We start from the raw sequence: 13976 nt of genomic DNA, 5'->3' as shown, positions 1-13976 counted from the left end.
TTATCTTTAGTAAAAAGTACAAAAAAGGACTGCGGGCTCCTTTAGGATATGAGTAGGAATACTTCCCAGGTAGCATTTATACGTTCGTACGTCAGCAACGTCATTATGACTTCACAATGACGTCATTAGGACGTTGCTGACGTCACTTTGCTACCTGGGTTATATCCTAAAGGAGCCCGCAGTCCTTTTTTGCAAGTAATATCAAGAATTGCCGCTGACACCGGTTGCTACGAAAGCAAATGTTACAGAAATCAAAGTCCTGTCACTTGAGTTCCAAAACACTCATTGACCTCGATAAATAAAGTCATTTATATTTTACAAAAACAATCTGGACATAAACAACAAAACAAAAAACAATCTGAGCATTGCCGGACACCATAGACAATTAGACATAGTATATACAAGTAGTTATAGACGCGCCACCGAGCGACCAGGGGTAAGAGAAAGAATATTCATATAAAATTTGGGCAGCATAGGATTTTCTCTTTCACTTATAAATTTCGGTATTTCGCCATCGCCTCCTACCTATGATGCCACCCGGTCGGTGATAAGGACAAAGCATGGCACTATTTTCTCTTTCCTCTTATAGGAATCGCAATAAGACTATCTTTCTCTACCAAACACAGCCGGCTTGCCGGACACAGATTTTATGAATAAGATGGTTAATAATCTCTTTCCCCAGGTTCCGGCACCGCAAGTTCCCTATCCGTCGGCAGTCTCCTAGACGACAACATGTGGCACGACGTACTTATCTCTCGCACGAGACGTGACGTCATCTTCTCCGTCGACCGAGTGGTCGTTGCCGGACGAGTCAAGGGCGAGTTCTCAAGGCTCAATCTTAATAGGCAGGTAAGACGAGATCTGAAAACTTTAAAAGTCTTTATTGACTATTTTGGCTGGCAATCGTATAGTTTACTAGACAATATGTGGGACGACGTCCTTATCTCTCGCACGAGACGTGACGTCATCTCCGTCGACCGAGTGGTCGTTGCCGGACGAGTCAAGGGCGAGTTCTCGAGGCTTAATAGACAGGTAAGACTGTTCTAGATGGTTTCATCGGTTACAAGCCTCCACCCGTCCTAGCAGAAGGGTTAAATTTTTTTTATCCTCTATGAGTTTCAATTTGGTGCTGTGACCCAGGATATTTTAGGCTTTGTAATATTTTCTTATGTTCTAACGTTTGAACATTTAATATCAATTTTCCATGTTCTAATGTCCAAAAAAGTCTTACGCCTTCATAAACGCGCTACAAGCCTCAATTAGCTAATAATCAGTAATAGTAGACTTTTATGTCATTGAAATAAGGTTTACGAATGAGTCGCACTGAAATTCTTATTGAGAGATAATAATTAATGTCATTACCGGGTCTAACGCGATTAAATTTCATTATTTTACCTTTTTTCCGACGTTTCAACTAGGTTGCTAGGTTAGTGGTCCTTCCGTTACCACAGCTAGTGCAACCTAGTTGAAACGTCGGAAAAAAGGGTAAAATAATGAAATTTTATCTCGTTAGACCCGGTAATGACATTAATTATGTGTACAAAACGCGAGAGTTTAAAGTGTTAGATATTTACTAAATATAAATTGCACTTACGAAACATCATCCAACTAACAGATTATTTTTCCTTACAGCTATACATCGGCGGTGTACCCAATTTCCAAGAAGGCTTAGTAGTAAACCAGAATTTTACGGGTTGTATCGAGAACCTGTATTTGAACGCGACAAACGTTATCTATGAGCTGAAGCAAGGATATGAGACCGGCGAGTCGTTCAAGTACCAGAAAGTGAACACACTCTACGATTGTCCAGTAAGTGAACAGTTACTTTTACGCGGTAATAATGTCACTTAAGGGTTTTACAACAAATGAACAAACAGCCCTTAAGTTGGGTAAATAATCGTATCCTAGGTCAATGTGGTGAAGACTGGTATACGAAATGTTTAGTTGGGAAGACCGTCTACGACAAAAAGTCGTATTTGTATACGTACTTCGCTCAGACACAGTCAAAAAGGAAGAACTTGTTCTGCCTTATTAACCTTCTGTATGTGGAATATGTGTTCAAACGCAATAGTTAGAAGCTTACGTGATAGACGGTCTTCTCCACTAATATTTTAACCACAAAAGTCAAACTATTACAGGGTTATCCATTATAAGGGTTAACCCATTAATTACCATGTTTTTTGACCCCTCCCCCCTCCTTGTCACACTTGGTCACATATGGCAAATATTCACATTTTTTCAACGAAATCGGCAAATCGAATTAAGTATTATAAATATTTTATCAAAATATTTTTGACAATAAATATTAGTAATTTTATAACCCAAAACTGATTAGGAAAGTAAATTAAACGAATCAAAACGATTATTATATCTATAATAATTAAATGTTTTTAAGAATAATAATAACTGCATCAATAAATTGCTCTGATATTTAGATTAAGGTAATATTTAAAACTTGACAATTTAAAAGTGCTTGTTGCTAGGCCTATTTGAATAAAGATTATATTGACTTTGAGTTTGACTTTGACTTATCGTTCCAAAAACTTGTTATTTAACTGTACAGCGAATAATATATATTAAATAAGTTAAAGTCACGTCACAAAGTTCGTGACTTCCCCGCCATTGTCACAAAATGTCACATTTTCTTGACCCCCCCCCCCCCTAAACGTGCGATTTAATTAATGGATGACCCCTAACTTCACTTTTCATAACAGCATTTTTTCTTTCAGGAGCCGGAAATTGTCCCCATAACGTTCCTAAAGGAAGGCTCGTACGCGAAACTGCGCGGCTACTCTGGTGGCAACCAACTCAACATATCTTTGGATTTTCGCACATATGAGAACCACGGGCTGCTTATATACCACAAGTTCAAGTCGGAGGGGCACGTTAAGGTACCTTTTTTGTCTTGTACTTTTCAGGTTTTGGCCTAGCTACTTACTTCAGTATACTGAAAGCTGTTCCTGAGTTTGAATTTAGATTTTTGAGTGTTTTTCATGCCTTCCTAGCATTGTTCTGGCATTTTGCAACCGCTCACTCACCTGGAGAGTCAAGTTCCCAATCTTAATCTCTATTTAGACGGTTCAAGAACTTGCTAACATTGCTAACTACAGTGTACAATGGATTCAGTTGATCGACCAAATGCCGCAGTGTAACGAAAATCGCATGCAAGTTCTTTAACCGTCTAAATAGGCCTTACTCGATGTATTATATGGATCGCCGGATAACAAGACAATACAATGGAAATACTCTTTATTGCACACTTCAATAAAAGAAAACAATACAAAAGAAACACAAGCAGAGGTAAACAACAGGCGGTCTTATCGCTAAAAAGCGATCTCTTCCAGACAATAAGAAAAAAGTCGGTTAAGAAAAGTAATTATACCAAAAACCTATTGCTGGACAAATAACAGACAAGTTCGTTTACATTTATCATAATAGTAGTATGTATTTTATTTATTTTATTTTATTATTTAAGGAGTACCAACAGCTACAAAATCATTATCAAATCATAACAATACTGTTGCGAACGCAACCTTTTATTTGTATAATGCAGTAGCTAAACGCAGCCGTCGGGCTCGGTTACTATGCGGAGGCTTATTTAAAAGCACCAATAGGAGCGCTCCACATAACTTGTATCGCGGCCAATTAGAGCCTAAATTTAGATTACCTTTTTACTATTCAAAATTAGCTTAATCACTTTCGCATCAGCCGCCATACTATTACCACCACTTCTACACCTTTAACCGTTTACGTCAACTGTACCTTGTAAAGTAACCAGCACCTAATAATTATAAGTTAACTTCAAATCGAAGTCTTTTTATTTGTCGTCGAGACCTGCACGGCGGCTACAAATACAAAGCCAATTACAGGTATTCACAGATAGAAATTAAAGAAACAATATATCAAACTTTGCGCGCAATTTCACACAATGCTAACACGATTTATAAAAAAAAAAACTGTACTAAAAAAACTAAATCTTATACAACTCAAAGTTTTATAGGTACATCTCAAAGCTTACAAAACTGTTAATAATACAGCTGGTTTAGCTGGTAGAAAAACTATGTGAAGCCTAAAAGTTCTCATATCCCACAAGAAATTTTGTAGGGTAAGTAGCAGTTTTCGCAAGCTTTATTAAATTTTACAATGTCAAATGCAGGTATACCTTGATGAAGGCAAAGTGAAGGTGGAGCTCTTCACCGAAGGCTCTCCTAAAGTGAAATTAGACAACTATCCTGATGAGATGTTCAACGATGGCAGATGGCATGCTCTAATGTTAACTATGGCTACGGATAGCCTGACACTGGCTGTCGACCATAGACCGGTGAAAACTACGAAGAAATTAAGGTTTATTACTGGGAGCTCGTATTATATTGCCGGTGAGTTATCTAATTATATAAAACAGTTCCTTTATATACATAACTACAGACAACGCTCAGCGTAAATTGTTGATGGACCTTAATATTTACAATTTTTACCTCTTTTTTTGGCTAGTGTAATACATTTCCGCACCCAAAACCCCGGGGTATGCTCTAGACCATTTTTGCGTAGCAGCGCTGGGATTTGTTTTAAGCTTCATGCTCCTTAATAATAATTAATTTAAACAAAAGCTAATATATACAATTTTGTTCTCTAGGTGGTAAAGGCCCTCCGCGGGGCTTCGTAGGCTGCATGCGCCGCATAGCCGTAGACGGCAACTACCAGCGACCCACGGACTGGAAGAAAGAGGACTATTGCTGCCCTAATGACGTTGTGTTTGACGCCTGTCAGATGATTGACAGGTCGGTAAATTCAGTATTGTTCAAGTCTAGGTATATACCACACCACGGGGTGTAAGCGTTACCCGTAGTGGTGCAACGTCGTGGTATTTGACTCATGCCAGATGATTGATATTTCACCGGGCTCCTGTTTCACCACGGCGGTACTGTCAGAGTACATTTTGTAACCCCAGTAAATTCACTGCCATCTGTCGACTTAAACAGACTTTAAAACTAAAAATAAATATTTATAAAAATACGATAAAATGTATTTAAATATGGATAAATGATTTTTTTTATTTGCATTAATTATTTTTATGATTTTGACCCATGTTCTTTCACTGATATGCGTTAAAATTGTTAAATAACAAACGAAACCGTCAACGCCATCTATACGACAGTAGGCCAAAGCTAGTAGCGCCCTCTGAACGAGAATCATATTTTATTCATTTTCGAGGCACGTTTTCTCCTTAGACTGTATCCATCTATTACGGAGTTATATCGATCTTTGCTTTGAGGAAATTGTCAGCGTGGTGTAATAGGCCTCAGGCCGGAATAAATGTCAAAATGTTAAATTAAAATTAAATTAAATTAAATTGATTTTATTTCAGGCAAGCACCTCATGTTAAGTGAACTCCGACAATTTTACTTTCGTCATTTTATTATGGCAATTGAGTTACAAGAAAAAATTGAGAAAATATGGAAAAAATCCCCTGAGACCTACCCATTTGGATGGAATGATTTTTGGGAACCGTAAAATCTGAAAAATGCTTAATTATCGACTGTATTCTGTTTACTCGTACAGATGTAACCCGAACCCCTGCGAGCACGGCGGCGAGTGCACGCAGACCGCGGACGAGTTCAGCTGCAACTGCCAGGGCACGGGCTACGCGGGGGCCGTCTGCCATTCATGTAACTTGCACTTTATATTATTCACCCGGTTAACGTATCAATGTAAAGCTTCATCATCATCATCATCATCATGTCAGCCGATAGACGTCCACTGCTGGACATAGGCCTCCCCCAAGGCTCGCCACTCCGACCGATCCTGTGCCGCTCGCAACCACCGAATTCCCGCGACCTTCACCAGGTCGTCGCTCCATCTCGTTGGAGGCCTACCGGCAGTTCGTCTTCCGGTACGCGGACGCCACTCCAGAACCTTCCGGCCCCACCGGCCATCAGTTCTGCGAGCAATGTGCCCCGCCCACTGCCACTTAAGGTTTGCAATTCTGCGAGATATGTCGGTGACCTTAGTTCTACTGCGGATATCATCATTTCTGATTATATCACGCAGAGAAACCCCGAGCATAGCTCTTTCCATTGCCCTTTGCGTGACCTTGAGCCTTCTTATGAGGCCCATCGTTAGCGCCCACGTCTCACACCATGTCACCACGTCATGTAAAGCTTAGAATATTAAAAATAATGTACCATCACGCTCCGCGATTGTTATGCCATATGATTATAAAACAAAATAAAATCCTTATCTGACCGACTCGACCATGGCGACCAGCAACAACAATTAGCTCCATGCATGAATTTATTTTTATTTTTGGATTCATAATTTATATCGTTGGAACACCGGAAATGATAAAAATACTTTTGTAAACCTTAACATTATTTTATTAAAAAATATTTAAAATGTTGAAAATTTTTGAGCGGTTGAAACGCTCATAATTTTTGCCGCGAATTCGACAGAGCGTGATGACGTCAGTTGGGCGACCCAACTGACGTTTGCTACTAATGACACTAATCTGTCGAACGCGTGACGTCACGTGGCGTTTCGAGCGTTTCGCTCACTAGCTTTTCGCGGGCAAATTTTTGTACTTTTTATTTATAATTTTAAGTAATGAAATGGTAATTTAAAAACGGAAATGCATTTGTAACATGATATAACGGTAATAAACATCCGAATAAAACATATTTCGTTCAAATATAAACTTCATGCATGAGGCTAATTGTTGTAAGACTGACGTCTTATCATGACCGAAATGAGAAATTTTTTAAATGTAAATGTTACTTTTTGGAAATTTTTACCATGAGCTTGCCAATATTTATTTCTCAATTTTAATCAAAAAATGAGGCTAAATGGTTTATAAAGTGAAAACTGAATAATAGTTATTTGTGCAACAAGAGAGGAAAGTTGGTTTTTCTTGCGAGTGTTTATTTTGAGTCCCGAGAAAGCGAAAGATTGTATAATAGTTATTTACCTTACCTATAGGTATAGACACTTAGCCGTAAGAGACAGACAGACTGACCAACGTAAATCCCTAGTAGCTAAGGTTATTAGCATTAGCACCTATCTTCATCTTTAGACATATTTTTTTTTTTTTTTTCAATCTAGTTTTTTAATTCACTAACTGGTCGCCCAAGATACAGGCTATGCCTAGTTTGGGGACCCCTGTTCATACTGTTATAAATGTACCGCTGTATGCGCGCAACCTGGACCTCATGTATGCTCCATCTGCAAATTCCCATCTTTGTGTGCAAAATAAATATATTTTTAATTTTTTTTTTTTTCAATTGAATTACGAGCGAAGCGAGTAATGTTTGTGTTTGTCACAGCGGTGCACCCGCTTTCCTGCCAAGCGTACAAGAACGTGCAGGCCGTGGCGCGCTCCGCCGACATCAGCATCGACGTGGACGGCTCCGGGCCGCTCCCCGCCTTCCCCGTCGTCTGCCAGTTCTACTGTGAGTCTACTGCTTACTCAATAACACGATAGGTGGCGCTGTACCGAACGCGGAAAGCTCTACAACGCGCTAACAACATTTTTACGAAGCTCGTATACAAAGATAGATATAACTCCGTAATAGATGGATACAGTCTAAGGAAAAAACGTGCCTCGAAAATCACGTCATCATCATCTTTGATATAAGCATAGAGTAACTTATACTAGAGCGGTACTGTCATAGTAAATTTTGTAACCCCAGTAAATTCACTGCCATCTGTCGACACACTTTAAAACTAAAAATGAAGATTTATAAAAATACGACAAAATGTATTTAAATATGGATAAATGATTTTTTTATTTGCATTAATTATTTTTATATGATTTTGACCCATCTTTCACTGGTATGCGTTAAAATTATAAATAACAAACGAAACAGTCAACGCCCTCTATACGAGTGTAGGCCAAAACTAGTGGCGCCATCTGATCGAGAATCAAATTTTCGTGATTTTCGAGGCACGTTTTTTCCTTAGACTGTATCCATCTATTACGGAGTTATATCTATCTTTGATATAAGCCTAGACCACAACATAGTGACAATGGGACCGTAGCCTATCTAGATCTGTACCAATAACTTCTGAGGTTATAAGAATATTAATGTTGCTTATTTTTTATATATAGTTTACAGACCATATACTAAAAACTGAAGTATACGTTTTTGCGATAAGAGAAACTATAATTTCTTACCATTTATACTACAATCCATACTAATATTATAAATGCGAAAGTGTATCTTCCTGTCTGTCTGTTACCTCTTCACGCTTAAACCGCTGAACCGATTTAGTTAAAATTTGGTATACAGATAGTTTGCGTCCCGAGGAAGGACATAGGACACTTTTTATCCCAGAATTCACTTCTCAAGGGGGTGAAAAGGGGGGTAAACATTTGTATGAGGAAACCATAACCGCTAAACCGATTAAGATAAAACTTGGTATGGGTATAGTTTGAGCTGTGGGGAAGGATATAGTTTTTTATCCCCGAAATCATCCCTTAACGGTGTAAAAAATGGGATGGAAATTTATAGTGGGCCAATTTGGGAGTGAAAAAAAGGATGTATTTAAAAGCAGATTTGTTTAAAAATTATACCCAAATTACTAATTCCACGTAGACGGAAGTCGCGGGCAAAAGCTAGTTTCTCATTTTACAAACATTTCTATCAATTACTTTGAATTGTTTAGAGTGCTATATCTGAATCAGTGGCGTAACTAGGTGGGGGGGGGGGGGGCAGAGGGGGCAAGTGCCCCGGGCGCCATCCAAGGGGGGGGGGGCGCCAAAATGCGCAAAAGGCAGCAGCAGGGAAACTTTTGTCAGTCGTCAGGGGGCGCAAATTTGGTGACTGCTCCGGGCGCCATATCCTCTAACTACGCCCCTGATCTGAATGAGTTAATTTCTCTTGTTAGCGGATGGGCGCGTGCTAACAACAGTGCAGCACTCGTCGTCGGTGTCGCAGAGCACCGTCGTCGACGGCTACCAGGAGCCCGGCAGCTTCAAACAGGTATATTCAATTATTTAGTTATTATCTCAGTGGTTCTCAACCGCTGGTCCTTGGGAGCTCCTGAAGTAGCCCGCGAACTTACAGTAGCGGAAAATAATCTATCATATTTCTTCAGATACATTTTCATATATTTATTGGTAATTTCTACACTTAAATTATTTAGTTTGCCAGAGTTTTAAATATTACATTGTAAAATAATGATTCGATCTAATTTTTAAACCAGAGGTCAACGAGGGTGACAAATCAATCCATCTAGGAAGGAATATGATAGATTTTTGCCGCTACTGTATAAATTTTGTTATTGAAATTTTGGCTTCAAAACAGTTTACACTGGGGCAGAAAGTTTCAGTTGTAAACGCGGTCCGAAAAGCACCTCAAACAAAGATGACGATTCAAATATTTATTTAAACCTTTGGGAAACAAAACAGGCAAAAGCAACACACATAGTAAATCAGATAATGGAAAGAATGAATGATCCATGGAATTATTGATGGCTTGACCAGTTGTTGTGGAATGCTTTTTGCACAACGCGAACGCAGATAGAGAAATCGACAAGGCTGATTGATGGTTAAATATTCCTGAATATACGCCTACATAGGGGGTCACAAAACCGTGCGTATTTTAGAAAACCGGTTTTTCGGTTTTTATGATCAAAACCGGGTTTTTTCGGTGATTTCGATTTTACGTATAATTTGTAAAATAAGCAAGTATTTTTAGGATCAGTGCTTTAATTTTCAGTCTTCCGCGAAATTTCTATTTACTAAATCTTTACCAAGACTGTTAAGTCGAAATTTGATTACCTATACGCATCTATACATGCATACTGCATATCTATATGTACCTATGATGAGCCGGCCCGCTGCTGTTTTAGTTGCAATAAATAGTCATAAGCGTATGGACATTGTTTTAATTTCTTCTAACACCTTCACTCCAAAATGAACCTTATAGACTAAAGAAAGACCATCAAATTCCGTCAATAAAGTTTTTAACTACATGTTAGTTAATAATAATATTATCTCATGGTCAGCAATTCTAAAAAGGAATGCCTAAGCAAAAAAATTGCGCGTATAATGTATTGTTTTCTAAATATAATAGTAAAACTCTGAAGCTCATCGAAATAATTAAAAATTTATTTATTTCAGACTAAAAGGTTCATACATGGTTAGCAAACATTACAATCTTATTACTAGTGTTAGTACGGCATAAAAAACTAAAACTAAACTATGTAATTAAACTATTTAAAATAAAACTGTAAAATCGAAAACTCTATAAAACCGGTTTTAACAAAGTTAAAACCCGGTTTTTGCAATTGCCTGTAAACCCGATTTTTCCGGTTTTTTTTCGATTTCGGTGAAACCGGGTTTGTGACCCCTAGACACAGACCTACAATTGTTAAATGGTGGTCACGGTTCTTGTTGAAAATTACCAGTTTTATAGTTTGTCAAAGGACTGTCTCATTTCAAACATATAGATAATCATACTATATTTGTCTTACACTAGTATTAGTACCCAAAAAAACAGGATGAGTATAGTTGTTTTGGTTCTTATTTTCTGCCAATTTGGTTTGACCAACTATATGTGCCATTTTCAACCGAAAGGGTACTTATCGTCGCTTGTCAGTTATGCGCTATTTCCATATAGCTTCAATTAGAAATCAACCTTATCAACAAGCGACAATGTGGTAATTTTTGGTTGAAACCGTCACATATTTTTCTTACAGGACATTACCTACGACGCGTCACGAGCCCAGTTGGAGGCCTTGCTGAACCGATCAAGCTCATGCTCGCAAAGGCTGGAATATATGTGCCGCCACTCACGTCTCCTCAACTCTCCCAGTGAGTCTTTCAATTATACGTCTTTTAAAAAAACAGGACGAGTGCGAGTCGGACTCGCCAACCGAGGGTTCCGTACACTTATTATTTTAATAACAAAACTCCCGTGAGACACAGACATATTAAATATATTAATAACGGGTCACTCACGTGTTTTAAGTCGAAAACGCTCGACATGTTTCACTCCGTACCGAGGAGCGTCATCAGGAGCTTGCGTCGACGGTGACGGACCGGCGCAGGCGCAGACTGCGGGCCGCAGCCCTCCGCGCCCGTGCACGAGGCGCGGGCGCCGGTGGCGGCAGGGGGGGCGAGAAACTACCCTCGTTTACGGCATTATTGTCAAATGATGGGTTGCACACAACACTCACTTTGAGTTTTTTTTTTTACAAATTTATAGTTTTGAGATTTTTCCCTGTACTTGTAGTGTAGTGTAAGACGATTTAATTTGCCAAATTTCGTAGTTCTAGGTCTACGGGAAGTACCCTATAAATTTTGATTCCCTCGAGTGTGGAAATATGTATACGTTTTTTGCGGCATAAACGGCCGTATCTTTTTTTTTACGTTAACTTGGAAGTTTGATTTTTTTACAGCTTGTTTTTTTTTCTATATCTGTACTGTACAAAGTAAAATGATCTCAGTTGGTCCTAAATAAATGAAATGGAAATAAAATGAAAATGAATGAAGACCGTACACCTGAGTAGGTATATGGTTATTTTTTTTTTTTTAATTTATTTATCACAAAGTACAACAAAACAATCTTCTTAGAATTATATTCCTCGCCTTGGCGAGATAGCGCTTATTTTTACATTTTAAACATTTATGCACTTAAAAAACTAAACTTAGAGACTATCCGAAAAGCGAACATGCATGGCGATAGTTTATGATGACTATTTAAAAAAAAAGATATATTATTTTATCTTTTTGTTTAATTGTCACTACACCTTTTAAACTATTTTAACAACTAATTAAGGTATATACAAATATAGTTTACAGTTTTAATATTAGGGTATCTTTTCCAATAACGTTTTTTTTAACTCATTTTTAAATTTAGCCATACTACATTTTAACTTTTTAACTCGATACCTCCACGCGTTCTCGAGATACCTAAATGGTCTTTACTTTAAATTAAAGCACAAAATATAAATTTTCTAATTAGTGTAAAAACCAGGGATGTTGCGGATGCCAATTTTTGACGCAGACGCGGATTTTTAAAGGCTCACATCTGGATCTGGCATCTGGAGGATGTGGATCTCGAGATTAGAGCACATAAAAAACGTCAAACATTACACTAGTAATTTTTATAAAAAAAAGAAACAGTAATATTGTCTTCGGTTACCGCGATAGTTACTCATGAAATAAAACTATGAAAACGGATTATATCGCGTATATTGAATTTATAATACATCCCGACGTTTCGAACCCTTTACAGCGTTCGTCACCCGTTGACCACGAACGCTGTAAAGGGTTTGAAACGTCGGGATGTATTATAAATTCAATATACGCGATATAATCCGTTTTCATAGTTTTATTTCATAAGAAACTTAGTATTTAAACAAGAATATAGGTGCCCCATAATCGCATTACTATACTAAAGTCCAAATAAAACAAATGTTTCACTTCTTGTCGCTGTCCGTCATAGACTAAAGTGCTCGATCGACGAATCACAAAAACGAAACGAGATTCCTATTGGCTAATGACGAAATTACTTAGCACTTACTCCGCCGGCTAAGACGTTCCTGTACCTACCTGTTCCACATCCGCATCCGCATTAAGCTCCGCATCGATTTTATGCGGATGCGGATGTTGAAAATAATGCAGAATTTCCGCGATTGCGGATGCGAATATTCGCAACATCCCTGGTAAAAACTTTCAAGACTTTCCCAATTTTTTGTAAATGTTTTGTAAGTTAGGATGTTACGTTATGTTTATAGGCGAGGAGTCGAACTTCCACCCGTTCGCGTGGTGGGTGTCGCGCTCCGGGCAGCGCATGGACTACTGGGCCGGCGCGCAGCCCGGCTCGCGCATGTGCGCGTGCGGCGTGCTCGGCGCATGCGTCGATCCCACCAAGTGGTGCAATTGTGATGCGGAATACACGCAACTCAAGGCTCAAGGTAAGTGGTGGTATAGTCTCTACTGAGCTCGTTCACTTACGTACTAACAATGGCATTCTGTTAAACAAAAGCCATTATTTCTTTTGTGTGAGCGCGTGGCCTTTGTGCCTGAGGCTCACACACAATGGCCACGCGCTCAAGAAATAATGGCTTTTGTTTAACAGTATGCCATTGTTAGTACGTAAGTGAACGAGCTCAGTAGAGATGGCGTTAACTATAATACCCATCATTATGTTAGAGTGAGACAGACTACTGCTATATGATACAAACGCACGTGTTGGAGAGAGACACGTATATTACTGGGCCGGCGCGCAACCTGGTGCGCGTGCGGCGTGTTGGACGCGATCCCATAAGTGGTGTAATTGTGATGCGGAATACACGCAGCTTAAAACACAAGATGAGCGATCTATGTGATTTTTGTTTTACCTTAAACATATCTTCGATCGATATTTCTTTCATAAGTTATTATTTTGTTATAGAATTTCAAACTGACGGAGGAGACATCACCGAGAAGGAGTATTTACCAGTAAAAGCGCTACATTTTGGAGACACGGGCAGCCATCTTGACGAGAAGGAGGGCCGCTACACTCTCGGCCCGCTGCTGTGCGAAGGAGACGGTAATAATTTATACGCATACCATACTGTTTTCGTTAACGCATACCATACTGTCTATTATATCTTTTTTTAGGGTTCCGTAGTCAACTAGGAACCCTTATAGTTTCGCCATGTCCGTCCGTCCGTCTGTCCGAGGCTTTGCTCCGTGATCGTTAGTGCTAGAAAGCTGAAATTCGGCATGGATATATAAATTAACCAATCCGAAAAAGTCGTAAAATAAAACAAGTGATTATTTTAAGAAATAATCGCTCCGAAAAAAAAAATGTGTTCCCTCACCCCTCTAACTTTTGAACCATGGGTCCGAAAGATAAGAAAAAATCGTAAAACAAAAAAATAAAAATATTTTCAATGAAAACTATAGCGATATAATCGGTCCAGCCGTTTTTAGGGTTGGACAGTTGAAATTTTCACAGATGATGTATTTCTGTTGCCGCTATAACAAC

General features: G+C 38.8%; 1 protein-coding gene across 1 annotated transcript in view; it reads left to right on the top strand.

The window, feature by feature from the left end:
* Positions 1-13976, top strand: part of LOC134743433 (neurexin-4) — a 36998-nt gene that overhangs the window by 7909 nt on the left and 15113 nt on the right. Inside the window, exons 6-16 of the mRNA XM_063676829.1 lie at positions 683-849; positions 1633-1809; positions 2730-2891; positions 4157-4376; positions 4634-4778; positions 5560-5666; positions 7317-7442; positions 8881-8975; positions 10696-10810; positions 12739-12918; positions 13398-13535. Coding sequence (XP_063532899.1) covers positions 683-849; positions 1633-1809; positions 2730-2891; positions 4157-4376; positions 4634-4778; positions 5560-5666; positions 7317-7442; positions 8881-8975; positions 10696-10810; positions 12739-12918; positions 13398-13535 — 1632 coding nt within the window. The remainder of the gene's footprint in view (positions 1-682; positions 850-1632; positions 1810-2729; positions 2892-4156; positions 4377-4633; positions 4779-5559; positions 5667-7316; positions 7443-8880; positions 8976-10695; positions 10811-12738; positions 12919-13397; positions 13536-13976) is intronic.

Source organism: Cydia strobilella, chromosome 8, assembly GCF_947568885.1.
Source record: "Cydia strobilella chromosome 8, ilCydStro3.1, whole genome shotgun sequence".
NCBI lineage: Eukaryota > Metazoa > Arthropoda > Insecta > Lepidoptera > Tortricidae > Cydia > Cydia strobilella.
Note: the sequence above shows the minus strand (reverse complement) of the source record. Positions and strands in the feature narration are given on the sequence as shown.